The 24,395-nt window shown below is 43.8% G+C and overlaps 1 protein-coding gene across 4 annotated transcripts in view; it reads right to left on the reverse strand.

Annotated features, from left to right (window-relative positions):
- LOC133932729 (rho GTPase-activating protein 21-like) overlaps positions 1–24,395 on the reverse strand; it is a 67,660-nt gene that overhangs the window by 17,661 nt on the left and 25,604 nt on the right. For 2 of the 4 annotated variants that reach the window (XM_062379539.1, XM_062379538.1), the window contains exons 1-6: positions 18,281–18,840; positions 14,407–14,595; positions 11,594–11,615; positions 2,411–2,503; positions 1,215–1,293; positions 615–669 (exon numbers count right to left, since the gene is read on the reverse strand). In XM_062379539.1, coding sequence (XP_062235523.1) covers positions 615–669; positions 1,215–1,293; positions 2,411–2,503; positions 11,594–11,615; positions 14,407–14,595; positions 18,281–18,592 — 750 coding nt within the window. In that variant the 5' untranslated portion in view covers positions 18,593–18,840. Of the gene's footprint in view, positions 1–614; positions 670–1,214; positions 1,294–2,410; positions 2,504–11,593; positions 11,616–14,406; positions 14,596–18,280; positions 18,842–24,395 lie in introns of those variants that run through there. The other 2 variants (XM_062379540.1, XM_062379541.1) reach the window with 2 other exon arrangements.

Here is a 24,395-nt window from a genome sequence, read left to right on the forward strand (position 1 = left end):
AAAACTGATTTTGTATCGTGGCACATTTAGAGCAGTTTGACCCCTCGCATTGTGAACAACTGTAAAATAAAATTTCCCTAAAAATCCCTGCCTGACAAATGAAGCTTTAATTTGAACTCATGCGTTTCTCAATGGCTCATTTGAAATCCTGAGCCTTGTGAGTCCTCACTCATTCCAAAATGCCAAAAGCAAGTTATTGTGGCATCTGGTAAGCTGCGGCCAAACTAACAAGCTATGTGAGGAATTTAGCAACACAGTGGGATCCGACTCAGTTCTCTGCTCCAACAAAGAGGATTTCTCAAACTGGGGTGAAAGGCGTCGTGTGGCGACTGGTTTGACGTGGTCTGGTGCTGCGTTATCGTCTGCTGGGGCTGACTGACTGGTGTGAGCTGGCTGTGTGTGTGTGTGTGTGTGTGTTTGTGTGTGTGTGTGTGTGTTTGTGGAGCCTGAACACTGGGTCTGTTCCTCTATTATTAGTTTTTAAATCACTCAACACTGAGGTTGACAGGTTTTAGAAAAGCAGCCCACCTGACGTGAGACGATCGATACCAGGCTTCATGGTCAAGATCAGAAATAGACTTGAGGCAACTACCAACAGATGAATGAATGCTTACCAGCTGCAGAATGTCCTCATCCTTTGGCATCACGCAGAGCTCCAGTGAGGGCTCGCTGATTGATGAAAACATGAGGGGGAGATGGGAGAAGGAGAGAAACTGTTAGAACAGAGGGTTCAACCAGGGGCGAGCCATGACAAACGTTTTACACGTACAATCCGACCTTCTGCAGCTGCGGGTTAATGGTGCGTGAAAGTTACATGTGCATTTGTCAGCGATAAGGAAACAATCCAAATTGCAAAGCTGTGTGTTTTCGATAGTATGTTTCACAACGGTTCTGTATTATTTTCTGTGTCATTAGTTCACAAACACGCAGCGAAGTGATGGTGGTGAAGAGATAAGCTCTCGGGCACCAGAGTCTGAGTCAGTCATTTTACAAGCAGGGTCTGATTCATCACATTTGGCCCATGTTGAATCTGATGTGATGATATATGATTATCAATATAAACTTAAAAAGAACAGGGTCACAAGTTGAAAGAGTCCGTCACAGGCAATAATGTAAATCTTTAATTAATCAAATTTAGGCCTCTGGGCATTTATCCTGCTTTGCCTAGTCTTCCTTAAGATGAACCATAAAATGAAGCGTTGGCAAAATGTTACCTGTTCTGGATCAAGGCTATGACTTGTGAGTACGTCTTTCCAATGATGCTCTCTCCATTCACCTTCACGATACGATCCCCTGCACAGAATCACAGAATAAGAAAGTAAGTTAGGGTTTATTTAATCAGACATCTTTCATAGAGCAAGTGAAAGTCCTTCACATGAGTAAACAGTAAAAGAATCTAACAAAAAGCATAAACACATAAAACAGTAGGATAACAAGGCACAGGCCACTTTGAATAAATTCATCTTTAGCTTCTTTTTGAAGGCTTCCACACAGACTGTTAGATCTTATATCAATAGGAGGAGATTCCCACAGTGTCGGAGCCACGGCTTCAATTCACTGGCAACACAACAAACTCTATGACCATCGGGTTTGAGACCTTGACTGCTCAGGAGAATTATCTGGAGTCCAGTCGATCCAGTTATTGACCGAGTGAACTCCTCCGCGGCTTCTTCTTCCAGCACAAACACACATCTGCTTTTAGATCAAAGCAGAAACACCCATACTGGTTTATTTGAAGGGACCCCATGTAAGGATCCATCCTGTGTTAGGATCCACATCCATTAACATTTCCTGAAGACGAGAGGTGAGTTCAGGAGAGGAACTAGATAATTGTGGGAAAACAGTACACTCCTCCCTCCCAGGAGAGGAAAGCAGTGTGATCAGATAAAAGGCACAGGGCTTTACAGGATTTGTCCCGGCCACTTGACATTTCCAGTATTACAGAGCGTGAACCTGGCAATAGCGTTTACTGCACGGAGCTTCAGCTGTCACCAACATTCCCGGGAAATGAAAATGAAAAAAAAAGAAGAGCTGATTAGTTCTTTTCCCCAGAGGGGGAGTCTGTTCAAGTATTTTATTTTATCCTTCATAACAAGAAATGATTTGTGGATTAATAAGAGAAACAAAGTGGGAGACGCAGTTGATATAACAGTGTGCATATTACACTTTGTTCAACCTCCCACAAAGGAGCCATCTGTTATTTTGTAACCCCATCTCTGTTTTGCCTGGCAGGTTACAAGGAAGTGGAATTACCTAGAGGACAGATGTGAAGAAATCTTGGCATCAAACAGCGATTTTGGGTTCGGAGTTAATCTCAAGATCTGCCCGTTAACAGGAGGAGTGCAGCATGAAGACTGTGTGTTGCACTGTATGCCCATGTGTGTGTGTGTGTGTGTCTGTATTTGTGTACCTGTACAGAGTCCAGCTCCGTGGGCGGGGCCTCCCTCCTTCACTTGCTTGACGAAAATGGTGTCCATTGGCTCCAGACGGTTTCGCTGTCTCCCTGGAAACGAGAGAGAGAGACAGAGCGAGAGAGAGAGAGAGAGAGAGAGAGAGAGCACATGCACTCAGTGAGGACGAGCAGCAGCAGTGGAGAGAGAAGTAGGCCATGTTACAATGGAGCTGGAAATTCAACTGCACCAATATGGTAGCACCAGTTCCCCTCTGGTTTATCTTTATTTTCTGTTTACGATAGAGAAGTTCATTACAATTTCAACGCTGCTGAAAAGAAGCACATCTGAGGTTTGTTTTACATACTTTATATTATTTCAGCGACTTCGTGATGCTTATATTATTCTTCGTGATGCTTCACCTGCTCCTTACTTTTCTGTTGCTTTACAGAAATGCGCGAGATAAGTCAAGAGGAAAATATTAACGTCCCAAACGCTGTACATCTGTCTCTCCCTTAAACAACACATCCTCTGTCCCTTGACTCATCCTCTCACCGCCTCTTCTCCGCTGTCAGATGTGTCCTGAGGTGCAGACAGAGTTGGGGGGGGAAGGGGGGGGGGGTCAGAGTTTGCTGACAAGTCTGCATGCAAGCGAGACACAAGGGAATTTGGTTTCATGTGGCTCACAAACACTACGACATGCCATGTCGTGTGAAGTCCAGAAGGAAACTCACCAAATTTAGCCTTCGTACAAGCTCACTAAGATTATCTTTAAAATGGTTGCAGGGTGTGTATATTAATAGAAAAAGAAGAGGGCACAGGAGTAGAGAGACTCTGTTTTTGTGAGTCTGATTTAAAAAAAGTTAAATTTGTCTTTTCCCTGAGCAAGAAGCTTCTGTCTCATTTGGCCTCAGCCGCCTTTCATGGCCTGCAGACTTAAAGGAAGTGCAACATCTGAGCATCCCACTGTTCTGTCCTCGGGGTGACGGCAGGCGGGCATGCTCCCTTCATGAATGCCCCGCTTCATGTTCGCACAGCAGCAGATACATGCATTTATGACCCAGAGGCGCCCAGGGAAATCAGTGGTGTGTGTGTGTGTGTGTGTGGGCCCGATCAACAGGGGTGGAGCAGACGTGGGGGCTGAGAACCAGTAACATCAGTCTCAAGCCCCAGACTGGTCTCCAGCATGTCACCTTAGATGTCCTTGTATCTCATGAGTGTGTGTCGTTATGTCAGTGTGTTTCTGCTGCCCCCTCCATGTGGCTGAAAATGTTACTGCATGCTGAGGATTAACATTGACGACATGCAATGTTTTGATCTTCCATATGATAATCATCTCTGAGCAATAGAAACAACAGTGGAGAGCTTAGAAGGAGAACTGGCGGATGGAGCTTAATCCTTTTTTAAATCAAATTAAATTGTATTTGTACAGATCATATTCACAAACCACAATTTGCCTCATAAAGCTTGACAATCTACACAAAGTGCCACATCCTCTGTCCTTAACCTTCGACTAGTGTAGGGGCAGATAAAGCGTCTTTCAGGGTCTTTCAGGTTCACTGTTACTGCGGAAATGTTGACAAGAGCTGTAAACTCCTTTTTAATCCAGCAGAAGGCAGTAGAGGACACAAAATAGCTCTATGAGGGACACACTGTATTTATATATAAGGTAAGGCGACCCAGGGGTCCAAAGGCTCGTGAGATATTTCCTGGGTGGGTCCCCAGATGGTTGTGGAGAAAAATATGATTGCATATATACAAAATTTAATTTAATGTTTTAGACTGGTGATCGTTTTTACATGAAATTGTGTGTACAAGTGATAAGATAGTATTTAGAGCAGATGTTATTGAGTGTTTGTGAGAATCAAAGTCAGTGTGCACATGGTTGAACAAAACCATCCTCATTATTCAGGTGGGTCAGGACTGGAAAAGGCAGAGAACCAGGGATCCTACTGAATCACATGGTCACTGATGACATGACTTCAAACTTCATCATTATTGACGTGTTGATATGACTGACCCGTGTTGGGTGTAGAGAAGTCAACTAACGCCCCCCCCCCCCCCCCCCCCCCCCCCCCCGCCTCTCTGCTAGTGTGCGTGCACGAGGCAGATTCCCAATCCAGAGCCAATCTCGCCGAGCACCGACGCTGCAGCACTAAATTGGATTCTGGAAGTTTCCATGCCCCGCAGCTGGATGAGCAGGATTAAATGTGGAAATCTAAAGCTTTGGACATTTTTAATGCTCCCAACTGTCTTATTGAAGCATAAACTACTGCGTGGATTAATGAAGCACGTCAGCCTCAGAATGACTTGGGTTTGCTGTTCCAAAGCTCAGATCGAGTTGAATAACCACAGCTATTCTTGGGTGGTACTGGGAAACAATGACGCAATGACTTTTTAAACTTTTCAGAATTTAAAATATGTGACGGCTCATGGTCAAGGTCTCAGCAGAGCACATACATCCACTAAGGCCCAATAATCCCCTTAAATTCAATTAAGCCACACTACTTTTTTACACACTTATATATATAATGCATCATTCCCTGGGAAGTTGGTGAAAAACAGCCATTCTCACAACGTTAAAGAAAGTGAAAAATTAAACACTGGATCTGCCTGATTGCATCTGGACTCTCTGGAGTCCTTTCTTGGCTCATGTCCTCAAGTTTTATGGAAATCCATTCGGTAGTTTTTTGCATAATCCTGGTGATAAACAAAGAAACAAACAGATGGGCAGGAGGGTAAACATAACCTCCACGGTAAAGAGGTGAAGAAGCTCCAGAATGGGCCCAATACAAAGCACTGGTTTGTTGTTTTCAACGCGTGGACCACAACTCGCATTTCAAACATATGCAGCAAGAAAACCAGTAAAAAGCTGTTTACTTGCTGTACATTTCCAGTCTAGCAGTTAATGGCCTTACACTGGCACGGTTGTGTCTCCGAGCTGCTCTTTGGCCTCAACAGGCTCTGGCTTGGCTGCCGTCCCCGGCTGCACAGCTGGGCCTGGTTGTGTGGGCCAGCTCCCCGCTCCGCTGTTGTTTTGGGTTAGATAATGTTATTCTACAGAGGGCTGGGCCCGCTGCCCGCTCACTGCATTAACCTCTAATACCTCTCCATCCAACTCACTCACAACCCGTTTGTGTCACTCACACGTTCACAAACACCGCACCCACATGCAAACGCACTGCCTTCCTAAAGTACACAAACACCTAAGCACATGTGTTACTCGTTGTTTGCTCCAGTACTGAATAGGAAGATGTGTTCCTCCACAACTTTCCCAACACTTCAAACACAGAGAAGAAGGATCAGGTGGACTGTGTGTGTGTGTGTGTGTGTGTGTTTAGATGATTATCTGTGTCAGCTCTCTCCCAGCAGAGGAATATGAAAATGTGAGGCACATGATCCTGGCACACGGAGGTCCCCCCATAGTGTGGGAAGGTCAAAGCACAAGTACACTTCACATAAATCCATAAACTGCGACTTCCTTCAAAAGCTCAGCGTGTTTTATCATCAAACTCCCGCTTTAAAGACGGCGGATGAAGCCACCGTGAAAACAAATACTGTAACTCGGCCTCTTTGCCTCCTCCATTCCCATGAATTCTGTACATTTCTCATACAAACGAGTCCAAACACAACTCTCCTTTGAAAGCTTAAACTCTGCTACAACACCTGCACGGCCGATTGCTGACATCCTCCAAATACTCAAACAACCCCAGACATCCTTCTAAACTGTGTCAATACACTTTGTCACACAGGGAGACGACTTTCAGGTGCCGGCGTTGAGATGGACAGGTCTCATCTCGCTAATCGCCGCGCTCTGTAAACAGCTGCAGCTTTACGTCAGCACACACTGGAAGGGGGGGGGGGGGGGGGGGTGTATGTCAATACGCCTTAAAGCCAGTGTCAAGTCAGTGGCTGCACGTCGGTAAATAAGTGAATAAACTTTTTCAGTATGGAAGGTTTAGATATATAAAGGTCAATGAGTTGAACTAACAAGCTGTTATCTCAATCCAGGTGTGTTTTATCAGGTTTGCAAACGTATGAAAGAAAAATGGTAGATTTTTCAACACAAACTCAAAATCTCATTTTTTTCAGAGACATATTTACATTTCTGGTTCAGCAGACACAGAATTCACATTTGCAGATTCTTTTATACATTTACAAATCTGATTACAAGCGAATTGAGAGGCAGTTACACAACTCTCAATGTACACCAACAAATAATAATGCCACAATATTGGCCCTATAAAAATATATTTATTAAAAAGCAATTATCGAATAGTCTTTTCTCTACTTTCTGTTAAAGACAATAGATTTTTACTATAATTACATTCGTCATTACTCCCTTTTTCTCGAACTTCCCGCCACGTGTTCTACTGGATTGAATGTTGGTCACATGTCGCTGAACGTGAAGGGGGGGGGGCAACTGTGTTCAAAACATGATCTGCAGCTCCACGTACGAGGAGGAAATTCCATTACATGACGACAACGGAACAAACCCCTTTTGCTTTTCCAAAGCTCAGGAAAAAGGTTGTAAATGGTCAAATGTTCTGACTCTACAACTTCTTATGGAACAGTTAACAATTGACTGACAAACTGATTCCAATATATCTGCGATAAGATAACGGTTGGGCCTAAAACTTTTACTAAATAAAAACATGGAAAGACCAGTGATATATATTTGAATGTAACACCTGCACGGCTAAATGTCTGGAGGGCTGATAACATTTCTAAATTATTCACTTCAGGGATTGTAGCATTCCTGACTTAGAAACACCTGACACCACTGTTGCAACTGTCCACTGATGTGCCCAACAACATCAACGCACACAGACACACACTCACATGAACACAGACACACACACCTGGTGTTTTTCCACCACAGACAGGAAGGTGGTGGTGTACTTTCCATCACTTTCTAGGAATTGCAAATACCAAAACCCGCCCCAGGGACAGAGGATTATGTTCTGACATTACTCTGACCGCACTGTACTGAGAAAAAAGAAGAAGAAGAAGAAGAAGAAGAAGAAGAAGTACTAGTTGATTGAGTTGTTTTGTTTTTCTCTCGTTAAAAAAGACAGTTTAAGTTTGACTGAGGGAACAACTGACACACATCTGGAGACAGATGTGGCCATTTTTAAATACCTTCTCATGTTTCGAGACATTTTCTTTAAATGAGCCAAATGGCCACGATTCCTGTTAGAGAGATTTGAGGGGAGACTTTGTTTTTCTGATCTTAACACAAACAAAACGAAGAGCAAAAGTGTGAGGAGAGGATAAGACAAGTTGAATTAGCAAATAAAATAAACTAGTAACACTTGTTTCAGTAAAAATCTACAGGTGGTGCCCAGAAAAGAAAAACCTACTTCTGTCTACTTCTGTCTGAAACCAGTCTCGAGTGGTAAATCCACCATCAATAACCACTGACGACTGCTTATTATCCCTGTGAGAACAGTGGAGCTTGATGGGCGTTGCATCAGTCCAGTAACAGAGAGGGTGAACGGCCGGTTGTGTTTGGATATTTGCCTAAGAAAGTTTTTATGACTTGAGTCTTAATGTTACAGCTTCTACGTGGGTGGGTGTATATCATTAAAAAACAAAACAGAACGAGCTGTCAGAGTCATAATTACTCACTCAACTTAAAAGAAAAATAACAGTTTGAACTCTAGATTGAAATAAAAGACAAATAGTTCACCCTCATGGGTAAAGGATTGAGGCCTGTTGCCAAGAAAAGCAGACGTTTTTTTTTTTTGGGGGGGGGGGATATTTGTTCTCTTGCCAAGTCTTAGATTAGACTATCAATATTAAATATCACCCTAATATCTTGTTTGTTCAATCTGCAAAACCTCAGACGTTCTGGGTAAGTACCTGCAGTCCTGTCGCATACCTCTGCACAGAGCCAGGCTAGCTGTCTCCTCGTTTCCAGTCTTAGTGCTACGCTAAGCTGGCCGTGGAAAACGATAGAAAAGAAGACAAAAACTTTAGCTTTGTTAAAGAAGGTGGGGCATTAAAAAAGGCTCACTGGAGAATACTGGGGAATTCTATTTTGCTTGAGCCGCGCTGCGTTCCCTCTGCAGACTTCATGGGAACGAACCCAAACCTGACACACACACACACACACACAAAATAGAAGTGGTATCTGCAGAGAAAAGTGTTTCACGTTGAACGAAAAAAAAATATTTGAACAGATGGGGAAATGTTTTATGTTGCTTCTCTCGCTGCGCCGCACAGAACGCCTCATTCGGATTTCAGCCCCCTTTGATAACTTGCTAAAATACACAGCCGAGGAGAAAGAGATACAGGAAAGGCAGAGACAGACGGAGGGAGGGAGGGAGGGAAGAGGAGGGAAGAGGAGAGGAAGTGCGATAGAGAGGAAGATTTGGGATAACAGCCGTTTGGTATGTACACAACCGCTGTGAAAGGAAATAAACACGTCCATACTTTCGGACACACACACACACACACACACACACACACACACACACACACACACACACACACACACACACACACACACAAAGTAAAAGCACATCATTCCCGTTTGCATATTTCCACAGTGCATCTACACACTGTAGGTCGGTGTTTACGTTTGTTTATCTGTGTATCTACGTCACCGTGTGTGTGTTTCTGGATGTTTTAAATGTTTCCAGCGGCAACACCCAGCTAGTCAACACGCGGTCAGCAGCCCCCCCCCCCCTCCCTCCCCCTCTCCAAACACCAACAGCCTCATCACACACTGGCTCGGAGTCAAGCAAATAAACTGCAGTGCAGCGCGCCAGGGAGGCTGCAGCGAACATCACAGAGCCCGGGTCGGGACGGAGAGCAACGTCTTTTTTTTTTAAATAACCCGGCACATGGGACGTATTATCTGTCTGGACCCGTGTGTGCGTTCATGTGGTTGTCGGATGATGTCAAGGGTGTTTGTTAGGGGGGGGGGGACTTACGCGTTGTGTAGCTGCTGTGACACCAACGCCAAACGTCTGGAAGCTACATTAAAAAAAACAAAGTTTGTCTGCCCACGTGTTGTTTCGTGACAGATAATGAAGTTGAGAGTTGAGTAAAAACTTCAGGAAATAACTTTCAGGTTTAGATGTTAAGCCAATATGGACGAGACGTCTTTCAATTGCTAGGGACATGAAGTTGATTTCTTGAAGTCTATATTCAATTAAAGCATAAGACTCACAAGACTATTATACAATCGAATGGAGCCTGTGAGAAAACTTGACCTCGGGAGGTTTTGTTGAAACAGATTTCCACGAAACAGGGTGAAAAATGGGCCAAGATAGAAGCTTATTACATTTTGGCATGAAAATGAAATGTTTTCACTTCGAGATATGGGTTGTTTTTCTACATTTTCACCAATATCCCAGGAAATAATACATGGATCTCGATGAAAAAAAACCAAACAGGCATATTAAGGGGACTGATATCTATGAGCAAGTGTAATTTCACTTCAGATGGATTGGAGTTAAGAGGAGTTTGGGGTCTTATCGGAGCTATGTGCTCCAACTGCCTTTCTAGTGTTTAATTAAATAATTCAATCCGAGTCAATCTTACTCAAAAAATCCTTCAGAACTCGGTTTTCAGTCTATTTCTACAAACTTGAGCTGCAATCACATGCTCTGAATTTCATGATCTAGCCTGTTTTGACATATTTTCAAATAATTCAATTACTTTCAAATTGTCTATTTAGTTTAAGATTTCGAAGAAGTTTCTTAAACACAATGAAACTCAAAATTTAGAGGAAAACAGTCTTCAGCTTGACAGTGACAATGTTAATTTATAATCACCGTATTTTTTACATAATTTTTCTTAATAAATACTTATTATCGATTCATTTGCTGGAGTATTAGCTGCAGCTTTGCAAAAACAACAACAAATGCTGTCTTTCATGAAGTTGGTTTGTGCTGCTCTACATCGTCACCTCTGCTGGAGGGAAAGAAGGATTTATGAGACTGGAGGGAGGCCAAGGGACTTCCTGAGGCAGCAGCAGGAGGCGGTTATTATTCACTATGAATGGCTCTCATGCACTTACTATAGAAGATTTAATGCCAGAGTGATCACACACACACACACACACACACACACACACACACACACAGAGTGACAAGAGGTTTACACGACCTCTTTCAGGTAAAGTCACAAAAAGCAATCCAAGTTCTTAACAATGTGGAGCCACACTTACTCCCTGAAGGGTTTCCTCCCCGTGTGTGTGCTGTTTAATGTTTTGAGGCCTGTGCTGAATGAAGCGGGTGGACATGGAGGAGCTGAAGTGGGTGGGGGGGAGGCGGGAGGGTATAGTGTGAGGAATGTGACACCATGAGCCAAGAGGGACGACGAGGGACACTTACTGGAATCTGGTAATATCCTGCTGGGATGTGTTTTGAGTCAGATTTATCACAGAAGGGAGTCCGCTCACCTTCCATCAACCCAGAATCCCTCATTTTTTACCATCCACTCAACACATATTAATTCACTGAATCACACCTGGGGGGGGGGGGGTTTGGATGTTTCACAAGCTCAACCATGATGATGAGCGTCTCACTTTCTCGTTCATTTATGTCAAACACAAAGAAAAAAATGTGAAAAACTGTCTTAAAAAACACAATTTTTCTATTTGTCTGTGCATGTAAACCTGAGCCGATGTACAAGGGCCTCGATGGTCTGTTAGAAGATGTGTTGCTGGGCTGTCTGAGAAGGCAGCAGAGCGGTCCGCATGCGTTCACGCTGGGCTGCGGATGTGAGCAGAATACTGAGGGACTGGAACGACGAGCCGGATGCTCTGAGGAATGCCGGGGCCTTGCCAAGCTAACGCCACGGCTCTGAAGAGCAAAGACTAAAGACTCAACGCCGCCTGTCTGGCTGACAGACCCCAGAGAACACAACTGCACCTGCAACATGTTGTTTATTTCTTTGTCTGCCTTATTCCCTGTGTTATAAAGCCATTCTAGAGACTGAGTTCCATGTACGAATAACGATATGTTAAGACACAAAGACTCATCAAAATGCATCTATTTCAATCTGTAAAGAGGGAAAACGTTTGGAGTAATGAGGTGTCAATCTTCATTTGATGCCCATTCAGCAGGAATAACTGGGAGTAAATGGTTTCTGTGCGTCTCTTATTGCAACAGCTGGGGTCCCAGCTCACAGTGCACATCCCGATTTCATGCAGCAGTTTAGATTAAAAAAATTAATTACAAACTTACCTCGGCTGCCATTGTCCTCATCCTGAAAGAAAAGAGGAGACGATGGGTTTAGTTTTAAGTAATCATAACAAAGACTGACAAAGAATTATGTCTGTAGCCATAAAACCAGTAAAAGTCATAAAAAAACAATAATCATGGAACATATCGGTGTGTTATTCTTGTTTTAAAACTCATAAATACTGTATGACTTTTAAAGGCCTACATAATTTATCACCTCCACCAGGAAGGTTAGGTTTTTGTTTTCGTTGGTTTGTTTGTCTGCTTGTTGAAAGGATTAACCACAAAGTACTTTTTTTAAAGGGCTGGAGCCCTATCTTAGACCTACTGAGATAGGATGTGAGCCTTGGCAGAGGTATGCCCTCTCAATTTGATGTATTAAAACAATAATTAACAGATTCATTGATAAAATATTGGTTTAAGCCCTACAGGGGACGGATGAGAAAAGAAAGTGTTAATTAGTCATTTAACACGGCTCCATAATTGGAAAAGTTTTTGATAAAGGACCCACGACGGTCCAGAGCAACTCCTGTGGCGCTTCATCCAGAAGAGCCACTTCATGTTTGTGTTCTTTACTTTTTCTCCATTTCCTCAACACATAAATCTTAAACTTCCTTCAGATCCACACACTTCTGCTTTAATCCCCCCCCCCCCCCCCCCAGGGACACATGTGTTGGCCATGGATGCTTTAAGACCCACAGCTCTCCCAAGGCTTTCCTTAAGACGGTCAGATCCTCTGCAGGCTAACGCTAATATCCTCAAACTGCGATTAGGACAGAGCTCCGATCCAAGACCCTAAAATGAATTACACTGATGCATAAACATGGATGAGGATTTTGTTTTTTCATCCTTACCATGAGGCTTGAGGTTACATAACGGGAGAAACGGTTAGAGTTCACAATGAGCGAACGAGTGATGGATTGAAATTTAAGGTTTTAGTGAAATATGTCCCGGAATCAAATCTTAAAAGTATAAAATAAGACTTGGAATAAAATCTGGTGGAATCTGGAAAGAAAACAGATGCTTGTTTAAGTTAAGGAATTCATATGTGAATGATATTTTATGGTTCAAATTAATGATTTATGCTACATTATGCTTCTTGCCAGATTTTCACAGATGAGTTACCTTCCTTAATTTATTTATTCTATGAATCTTAGACCATGTGTAATGTCAGCTCAATGCAAATCAGGTTTTAGTGAGAAAGTAGTAGCCAACACTGCGTCAGACTGGAATTAAAGATGTCCAGAACTAAACTGTGATACCCTTGAACACTGTGGGAGAAACTGTCCGTCTCTGTGGTACCACAATTGTCTCAAAGTCCTACATTTTGTGTGCTGCAGTTTCTCTTTCAACATGCAGAAGCGGCGCCAAAGGCTATAAACCTAACGTACTATGCTAACTTTGCAGGAAATCCCTTTGTGCAAACATGAGAGGTTGTCAAAATACACTTCAAAGAAAAGTAAACCCAACTTATCCTGAATTATCACTTAGGAAAACTAATACGAGGGAGGCCGTGATAAGCTTCCAGAGAGCAGACTTGAAACACCGGTGCATTTTCCCATTAAAGAATCCCCCTGTCGTATTTACCCAAAGCCCTTTAGTCTGTATTAAGTCTATAACCATTAGGAGCCGGAAGTGCTGTAGCATCAGGATTAATACCAAAGGGCCGATTGGTACTGATGTGATCCAGGGGACAGTTGGCCGAGGTCCCAGGTGGGATGATACAAGTCAGAAATAGGCTCTGCTGAAAAACTGACACCACACGAGCGTATTGACATGACAGTTATATTAAAACATCGTAGTCCTATTAAGGTGTCAGTGATGGTCAGACTCAACAACAGCAACCAACTGGAAACAGATTGAAATTGAAAATGTCTTTTTTTTAATTCGAGAGACATTTGAAGAGATTAAATATTGAAGAGATTATATACTAATGTTAAAAGCGTGGTATAATAAACATTTATAGAATATTTGTATCTACAGTTAAAGGGACAAAATAATGGCTGCAAATGAGGTGAGCTCAAATGCACAAGACGCCTGTAGCAGCAAAACAAGCGTAAAGTTTGTGATGAAATAGTTGCCGCTTGTTTGTTGCCTCTTTGTTGTCGAATTTTCTTACTAACTCTAGTAAAAACATACACAAAGCAACTGAATCTACTTCACATCTGAAGCTGCTCACATCTTGAGAAAATTACTCGACTGGTGGATTTGGAGTGAATCAGCTTCAAGAATCTCAGAAAACAAAAAACAGACACTAAAAACCTTGAAGCCACACATTGCATCTTTACTGTTTACTACACAACAGAACATGCATTGATTTATATCTTCCTGGAAAACAACTCTCACACAAGAAAAGCACTAAATAGGATGTTGTTTGTCTGGGGCCGTGTTCAAACAGCAGCTGAGAGTCATCATTTTGACGGTTTCTCCTCATTATGTGACACAAATCTGCTGTTTTTTCTAAATCACCACAGAAACTACAAGGGTCTCAGTTTAATGACCAGTAGATATAACGTTCAGGACCTCCCCAGCGACACCGGAGTTAGATCAAAGGACAAAAAGCAATAAAGAAAGCAAATTAAACAGAGCGACAGGTATTTGGAGAGAAGCTCTGTTTCAGTCAAAGCACAAATTAAAATCCAAATTTGAAACAGGGCAGGAACTGAACAGGTTTTTTCCCACAGTTATTCTACCTAAGTTTTGAAATGTGTTAGATCCTTGTAATATATTTGTAGAGATTTTTTGATGATAAGATGGATTTGTTCTGTTTTGAGGTCTTGGTGTGGCCTGATGTGTGAGAGTCAGTGTGCTGTCACCTTCAGGGAGTTGTGGACGGCCGACTCCGGTGGGTAGACGATGAAGTGCCGCAGCGTGAAGCCGAACCCCTGGGAGGTTCGACGCAGGTTGAGCGTCTTCGGGCCCGGCCAGGAGAAAGGCTCCTCCTCCGGCCCGGGAGAAGTGGTGGCCGACACCTCACTCGGCTCGTGCCCATCCTTCTGCTTGGCCTGAATGGAGGACAAAAACAAACAGTGTTACTACAAAGTGTCCAGAATCGACACTGTGTTGTTGACACAGATTTAAAACTGGATTTTTAAAAGTCCCACATTACTTGCTTTCTTCTTGAGAGCAAAACGATGCCATTCTTATGTGTGTTGTTTAAATACATGAGCTGTCCGCGAAGGGTTTTCTCTTAAATCCCCCCCCCCCCCCAAAAAAATTGTATGAGGGTGTGACCTCCGGGCTGGGAAACTCTGCTTTAGATGTCTCACTGCTCTGCAACAAAGAAATCAAACGTGGCTATAAAAATAATGACCCACTGATCGTAAATCTGCTTTTTCCACTTGTTCACCATGGAGAAGAAACTCTCAGCTACATGACAGCACAATCCCTCCATTTACTTCACCCCTGGTAATTGTCAAGCAGAGTGGTTAAACAAAGAAAAGTGTGTTTTCACAGATGTAACAGCCCGTGACTAAGCCTATATCTTATGAATCATCTTAAACATACCAGAAATCCCCTGTTGGTGATTCTTCACAGTCACCAGAGAAAAGACAACAACAGCAGGACGGTTGTGAATGGTGAATAACAGGGAGACATTTAGTGGTCAAGGTTTGTGCTTTTCGGGAAACAGATGAGCAAGTGTTCCGGGACAGGTTGTAGGGTGTTTAAGAAATATTGTGTACAATAATTGATGAGATATTGTTGCCTTTAATCTGCAAAACAGTGTTTTTGTCTAGGTAGTAAATGTTTGACCTGCTGTCCAATTGACATCTATCATAACAAACACTTTAGCCTAGTCCTTCCTGGCCACTTTGTCCACGAAGCCTCAGTAGACCTTCCTTTACCTTCTTTCCCTTCCTTGCACTTCATATACCTTCTATCCATTTCAGAGAGTTTTGTATAACTTCTATCCCTTCACACACCTTCATATGCCATCCATCCCTTTCTTTCGTAGAAGTCCATGAACCTTCTATCCCTTCGTAGACATTGAAATCACTTCTATCCCATCGTAGCCCTTCCTAAATCTTAATGCCATATAAATTACTTATATACCAAATATCTCCTCTGCAACTATGATCAGTCCAAACACTGAATTAATCAACAGCTTCAGGTGAATCTGATTTGTCTTCCACCGAGGCTCAGCCCACAATGAGTCTGAATGTACTTGTGAATTCTGTCGGTAAACACAGAAGAGGAAACGCATCAATCATCTCAACTGGTGCTACTACGCAACGACTGCTGTAACATCGGTGACAGAGGCCACGAATGAAGTCAAATATTTAGCCTCTGCCTTGTGGCTCTCAATGCTAGGATTAAATTTGCAGCGATACAAGTCACATGTGTGCTGCCCTGGGCGCCACACCACCGTAACATATGGCTTTGGTTACTGTACATTCTGAGCTTTACAGGGCTATTTGGTGCGTTTGCATGATGACAGACTTATCTTCTACATTCCTACATTCCAATTGTGACGAACACAGGATAAAAACAACACGTAAGTGCTGGTGGCTCTCAGCTTGCGTAACATTGCATTAACGCCTACATATCCCAGCTCATGCCCCGCGTCAGCTGTAAAAGAGGGGATTTCAAATGTTCTATAACAGAGAGCTGACAAAATGTTTACACTGGATAAAGTGGAAACTGGTGCGAGGCTGAAGATGATGAAGTGAGAATATGAAGTTAGACAAACACATATATACAACACAGAGTTTCTGCTTTAGCCGTGTGCAGTCCTGTTGCATCACTCCCGTTATGTACAACAATAAGCTAACTGCAGCTAATTTACCGCTTCCTGCACGTGTTTCACAATAAATGCATTTTTTAAGATGAGTGCCGTGATCAAATTTGCAGTGGTTTTCAGAGATTGCCAAGGATTTCTTTCCGCACAGCTGTTGGACAGTAGTCTGTGCTTGTAGTGTCTGATGCCTTTCTTACGGTTGTAAAACCACAGATTTATCACACCTTTGAACATCTAACAGGAAGTATTAGGTAATTCTTTATCAGATAACTCAGGAAGCCTCCCCGATGTCTTCTGCTGAGAGCAACCGGAGCAGTGAGACGTCACATCCATCATCAGAGTAATGACAGAGCTGAACCGCTGCACCGCAGGGCGTGCTTTAGCGGTTATTGCTCACACTACTATCGTGACTCTTGGCTGTGTGCGGGCCTGCCAAGAGTTTCAGCCTCAACCCAGATCTCTCCGTGGGCTCTTCTCCCACCCAAATGCATCTCAGCCCAAAACAAAGACATTCTCCCCTCCGCCGCCCCTCCGGCTTCTCCTTCCACACCTCTCCTTTGCCTGTCTGGGAGCAGCAGATGTAGAGAGGCCTCCGGAGAGAGGGATGGGTGTGGGCTTAATGGTATGACTGGTGAAATCACCACCCAATACCCAAGTGGTGCAGAGCTGGAAGTAAACCCGAGTGCATAATGTAACAGAGAGAGGCTGAGGAGGGAAAGAAAGGAAAGGAGCTGACACAGGCCAACTCAGCTGTTTGTTTTGATTTCATGCTTCAAATTTAATGTTGTATTACGCAATAGCTAAGCCATCTGACTCGAATGCCCCGTGACTGAAGAACCCACACACACACAGACACACACACACACACACACTTTCCATCTCTCTCTATATATAACATATTGAATTATACAGCAAGAAAAGCAACAGCACAGCAGAATGCGAAGGGAAAGTCCAGCTTCACAGTGCTGCCATAAGCTCCCACAGCTCCCCAGTAAAAGAGTCATATTCTGGGAACAATACTGTAAATCTGATCCAACAAGCTCACACGATTACCTGATTAATACCATTTAATTATGCATGCAATCTGTTCATCAGAACAGTCACCAGCGAGGGGTTTTTGATCTGTGTGCTGCCATATGGTGCCACAGCCTGCAGGACGGTGCATTTGCATGGCCTCTTCTGCTTCTTTATGTATATGAGTGAATTTGAATGCCATTACTTTTACTTTCCAAATGTTTTTTTTAAATGTTTTTTTTATCTGTGAGTCACCCCCTGGTCGTCTGACCTCATGGATCTACCTCTTTCACTCCCTCACTCTCTCGCCTTTTCTTTCCAAACATCTCTCCCTCTTTGACCACATTAGTCACCCTCCTTGTTCAATATATAATAAGGAAAATGTGCCTTTGCTTCCCCCACTTTGCTCCTCCACTGAACAATGACTTCATTCCAGCCAGCCTCAGTGTGTGTCATAAAGAAGTTGGGGCTGTAGGGGATATTTTAGAAGAAACTGTGTAAATGAAGCTGCTGCATACACACAGCTGTAAAATAAACGTGATCCTGCTCTGACAACACACAGCAAAGAGGCACTGGGAATACACCATAGGGACCAATAACAATAAACGAAACCTAAAACCCTCACGCACACACACTCATCTTACGAAAGATATTGGTCAGTGAAGCAGGACTGCTCTGCTGCTGTAGCACAGGATGACGCACGCTAAATTCCTCAGATGGCACAACAGAGTGTAGCTGCCCCTCACCTCTCCTCCTCTTTCAAGTGCTTCCTATGTAAACCTATAAGCCTCTGCCAAACACTGAAAGACCTTAAACCCATATTTCATATGAGTTACAGAATTCTTGAATGCTTCCAAACCATTACACGACTTTCCTCTGACGTTCCCTTAAAATCGAGAGGATGCTCATCCATCCCTCATCACGTAAACTGTCCTTACCCGGGACCGGACACAGTTCTTCCTGGAGGCTTCTCGCAGCCGAGCCCAAGACACGCTGCGGTTGGGACTGGTGAGACCCAGCTCCACCTCACCCCAGTAGGCTCTGGCCAAAAGCTGGAACCAAAGACAGTACGGCTCCGACAGGCAGCCGTCCACCCCGGCCAGCCGAGCCCACGGACAACCCCCTGATGGCGGGGAGGAAGAGAGAGAGCAGCACCCGACAGCATTCACGTCCACATCCAGCAGGTCAGAAGGATCCTTCAGCAGAACTGGCTTACTGCCTGGAGGTAGCCCGTTCCTCTGGGCCAGCATGGCATAGCCAAGTCCGAGGTGGTTGAGACCAGATGGCAGAATGGATGAAAGCTATCCTCAAAAAAAGGCTCTTTAACTTCCTCTTTCCCTCTGTACCGTCTACTTCAAGTTCATTTTGTTTCCTCTCTCATCCTCAGCCCGTCCCCGACTGCCTGTGCTGGTCTCAGTTCGGAGAAACAGGGCTGTTCCTCTGGGCGTCCCACAGACACATGATGTTTCCACTCAGCCGAGAGGAGAGCAGCTGAATGCAGTGCGGAGAGCTGCAGCCCGACTGACTGACGCACCCACCCACTCTCCACACAAACCTCTCTGTGAAGTATGCACACACACACCAGGCGGCCTGAAGTGAATTCTCTTCCTTTCCTGTCTCCTACATCGCTCTCTCTTAACTCACCTCTTCCCCTGCCAACCTCTAACAGAGACTCCGCCGTCAAGGCTGATCAATAAATCATGAGAACGCATGAGAGGAGAAGACAAGACTCGCACAACAAGTCAGAGAGTTAAGTATGAAAAGCAAAAACAAAGTTTGTAGAGTCGGAATAAACCGGCACCACAGAGCTGCTGTCTGCAGGGAGACAGGAATAACACAGGTCTGTTTTCACAATGAGTGGAAGAAGTCAAGTGGGGCTACAGCAGATACGGAGGCATGTGTGTTCTATGAAATCTATAAGGAACAAAAATGTACAGCCACCAAACCCACCCACCTCTGCATGCCTGCAGCTCATCTGGCAACTACAAAGAACTAATAACTGTGTGTGGTGCACATGGCGCTGAGGGAGACGAGCAGAAGGTGCAAACACCCACAGTAACTCCAGTATATTTTAGATTTATATATAGAGATGATGCATTTAAGCATTGTTACATAAGGATGTAAGTTAAACTGACTCCTCATACTATCTTTAGAATCAAAACCTTTCTACAGAACTTACAGGGGAGTCTCTCCTCCAGTGTTTACATGGAGAGCACAGATCACTAAAGGATCAATTAAAATGAACCAACACCGCTTCCAGTTTACATGTGAACATGTGAGTATTGACACACTTAAAAATAAACTGTGAGCCAGTTGTTGAACATATCTAGCTGGGCCATGGTGGCTGAAGCTGTAAATGACAGTGCTTGATTCTGTTAAGGTCAAACAATTTAACACCTAAAAAACCTTTATTAAACTTCAAACTGATTGAAAACCCTATTTGCCAAAACTAGTCCCAGACTGCATCCAGCCTAGTCTCCCTCCACACTTGCCTTGTAGTATTACATAAGAGGCTAAAGCCGAGTCCACAAGGGAACACCTCCTCAATGCTTCAAGGTAAACAAACTCCACAGAGGCTTGGCAACTGCCTTTTATTTTAAGGAGCAGTGAGATGTTTGGGAGCGGGATGGACCCGGCCCTGATGATACCTTTTAGTAAACCTCTCGGGGAGAGCGCACGGCCAAAACATCAATTTAATATTTAATCACATTTTCATCTCAGGGCTCTCTGGAGCATTTGTGCCGCTCCAATAGTAACATCAGGACTCTGTGCTGGCGGATGGCCTGATACTAAATCTCAAATAATAATCTAAACATGTTCATTTTGAAATGCAGCACCTCGATGACCCTGTTCAGACGGGTCAGTTGTCTTCTATGGTTCTCCGATGACTAATTGTGATCGGATCTCACTTTCCTGCTCTATTTGCAAATAAACACAAACGTCATCCGTGTTCGCAAAGACCAAATTGTGTTGTTTTTACCAAGTCTCAGCTTATAGATGTGTCTAATCACAATGTTTGTGTGTGTTAGTGCAACTGAGAGAGATAAAGAGAGAAAGCCGAGTGAGGAGAGGCTGAAGGAATGAATGTGTGCAGCTATGAATTTGAAAGATTTTAAGAAAAAGTGTCAGGCACTATGTTGTGATCAGTGCATTAAAAGCCTTTAAACTGTAACTGCTTAGTAGTCTATGTGGCCCAGGAACCATTTGCATACACACAGCAAAAATGATGTGGCCACATGCCTCGCAGACCATCTCCAAATGTGCTCAGAGTTTGTCCCATAATCTTAACTGGTTAACTTCCACTAACAACTAATGCAAATCCTCCAGGAGCAGGTGTGGTTTGCAAAATTGTGAAAATGTACACACAGGTCTATTTTGAATCTGAGGAATATTTGCCTTCCGACACAGCAGCGACCATCAAAACAACATCGGGAATCCAGTCGTGGAATGTTCCCTCTCAGCCGCTTGCTTACGAGCATCTTGTTACCACATTCACTCCACTCCAATATAGCATGTGGTGTTCTGTATGGAAAAGACGGCAGAAATAGATGTCGACAAACACGTCCAGGATTAGTCTGACAAGAATCTTAATATTTGAGAACTAGTCGAACTTTAACGATTAGGGAATCAGAAACAAATCATACGTGTCACGTGTTTCCAGCTTCACAAACCAATACCAGCCCACATTACCACCACAGGTCCAGTTTCCAATCTTCATACCTGCACTAATGCACATCTGACTCTCACAGGGTTTCACACCACATCGTGTACGTGTCCCTACACTCCTCTAAATCTAAAACACATGATAAGAAAAAAAAAGATCCCTGAAAGGAGTTCCTGTTGGCTAAGACGTGGACTTGGTGCCATGCATGCAGACACACAAAAAAAAAACGAGACACGCCGCCGCATGAAATATTATGCCGTTGCTGTAGGAACCAACCAAACCACAACAATGTCGGCCACCGGACTCGGGTGTTGTTCTCCGTGGGCGCCCCATGTGATCTGAATGTGTGTTTATGTGTAGATCAGTGTGTCATGAAGCAAAGCAAACAGTATCTAGGTTGATTCGAGGCTTCCACCTCATCCTCCAACTTCCTCTGACGCGGACGAACACCAGAGTCGACAGCGAACCCGCGGACGTGCAGATGGAAGTGCACAGTTTGATGTTTATGCACAGAGCCCAAACTGAAAGGAAAGACTTTTATGTGTGTGTTCTGGGTTTGGCTGTGTGCAAACTAAATATCCTCCTGCATGATGGTTGAAATGTTCAGTTTCTGTTGATTCAGCTGTATGTTCATTTTTTGAAGGATGTGTGTTAAACTGGGGCGACATAGTGGTACAGTGGCTGGCACTGGCACTCCACAGCCTAACGGTTTGGGGTTCGAACCAGCCTGCCTTCAGATGTCTCTCTCGTCAGCCGAGATAGAATGTTGGCTGAACAGTAATATGATTTAGAAACACCAACTTGCAGGGTCTGTCCCTGTGATAACAGCAGCTGAAGTTACATTGAAATAATCTGTTGCTGCAGCAGGTTCGAGGAGTTCAAACACCAACGCTGATACAGAAGCGTTTGTCTGATTCCAAGATGACTGAATGATACGGTATGTGTAAGTAAGAGGGCATTGATTTGAATGGGTACGATAAAAACTTGTGTAACGCTCATAGGCCACGCAAGCGATTCCAGACATGTGTAGTTTGCATTTGTTGAAGAAAGTTGAACAAAGTCACTTAGAAGTTGCGAAATGTAAAGAAAGTTCATTAAACTGCTGGATTTTTCTAAAAATAACAAATCTCGTGATTATTTTTTAGACAAACTGATTTGTTTGCCATTAAAATAAACACAAACCAGCACAAACTGTTGACTGTGGCGATCCAGGACAAATATTTGAACTGTACTTTGACATAATAAAGATAAAAAGCAGCAGCAACAGGTAAATTGGGACGATGTCCGTGTTCAAACATACAATAAACTGTCAACAGCTCTTTAACACCAGCCGGGCAAAAGGCTTTGAAGAACTTTATGAGATTACACAGAGGTGCAAATTGTGAGCGTTGCCATCGGTCCAAGCAAAGCCGCAAAAACTAATAATACCCGTGTGGTCCAGTTGATAAAATCAATTTGAGCGTGGCCACAGACGCTTGTGAAATTCGACTTGTGGGTGTAGAAGGTGGCGCTGTGAGTAAACCAATGGATGTGTTGTAACATTGAGGAGGTCTTTGTCGCTGCCCCTTGTTGTTGTTGCAACGTTACCACTCGCTGCTGGACCCAACGCAGTGCAATATGGTCTCGGAGTCCCCCTGCTGATAATTCCACAAATGGCTTTGTGGCTTCACACAGCATCACAGAACAGGGCCAAAGACAACATCCAGACCGCGGCTGTGGTGAAATAAAAGACAGGGATGGAGAAACTGACAAGCTATTTAGGGGCTTGTGTGGGGCCTTTAAGACCACTTGTGAGTCTTTTTACTGGTATCACATTACTTGTGTGCTGATACACCAAAACAACATAAATCCGGTTTGTAGATTGGGAAAGACTGGTTAGAGGAAAAGTTCTGTTTTTTGACGTTGAACAAACAAAACCTGTGTTTCCTACCAAACTTGTTTCAGATGTTTACATTTGTGGAGAACACGGCACAATGAAAACCAGGTTTTTTCACGAGATGCCTTTTATTTTTTTAATCCACTCAAATCTGGGAGTATAGGATTTATTAGATGATAATCTGCCGCTCTGATTTGTGTAACAAAGGACACACACAAAAAGGGGGGGGGCGTGTGGTCGGCAAGCAGCTGACAGGATCTCTGGACGAGGATTAAAGACACAGGGCACCGGGCCGGACTCTGAAAACTACAAGAAGTGATTTTTTAAGTCCCCAAATGGTCCCAAGTTTGTGTTTCTGCAGCCGTGAATGTGTGCGGTGGAGAGAGACAGAAGAAAGGAGAAAGTATTGCCGGCGGATTAGGCTCGATTCGGGGGGTGGCTTTTCAGGACTCCTGGTGGGTGTGAGATCTAATCTGGACATGCTGCATCTGGGCTCCGCGAGGTATGGCTTACTGTAACAAAGGAGCGGCTAATGAGGGCCAGGGAACAGACCGCTCCGACTCTGCGCCCACACCACTGCACATCCATAAAGCCCTTCTTCATAACGCCCCTCTGGGGGATTCCGAGGGGTATAAACCATACAACCGACTTCTCTGTAGAGGTAGAACACTGCAAAAGAGCTGATCAGGCAGATATTCAAGCAGAGACATCTTGTTGCGGGCCGATAATCGGGGGTGTAGACGGTAATAGTGGAGTCAGGTAGGAGCCATAATGTAATTTTACAGCACTCTCTCAATATGCTGGGAGGAGGGAGGGAAGGAGGGAGTGAAGGAGGGAGTGAAGGAGGGAGTGAAGGAGGGAGTGAAGGAGGGAGTGAAGGAGGGAGGGTGCAAAGACAGACTTGCTTTCCTGGAGGGACGAGCAGGAACTGAAGCAAAATGAAAAAGAACAACAAAGTGAGTGAGAGAAGCTCATTTGGGAATAAAGCAGTTTGTTTAAATTTATAAAAAACAACAACAACAGGCTGCAGGGGAAGGTTCTGGTTTTGGGGCAGTTTAAAGGGAAAATCTAATTGCAGCCGCTTGGAGGAATCACATCCCGATAATATATGAATCAAATCTTCTATTAGCAACTCATTCAAGCACCATAATCCAAGTAAAGTCAATAGTTGCCTATTTCCAGTTCCTCTTACTGCACGTTTTCACCTTCCATCGAATATATAGGACTTTAAGCTTTAGACCCATTATTCCCGTAAAATGTTCCTTTCTAGAAAATAAAAGTCATGTTACAAAAAAAACGCCTAAGCTGCCATTTAAATGTCCACAAGGTTAAAATCCAAACACAATAAAACCACTGCCTGCTCTCGCACATGCTTTGGTTGTGAGAAAGAAGCTGGCACCAGCTTTCTTTTCATTTTTAAGACAAGTCCAAATCACACACAGTCATGATGCAACTCCATAAGCTCCCACTTTAACTCCCAGTGAGTCATGCCCACGACATATTTATGAGCCAG

This window comes from Platichthys flesus, chromosome 21 (assembly GCF_949316205.1).
Source record: "Platichthys flesus chromosome 21, fPlaFle2.1, whole genome shotgun sequence".
Lineage (NCBI taxonomy): Eukaryota > Metazoa > Chordata > Actinopteri > Pleuronectiformes > Pleuronectidae > Platichthys > Platichthys flesus.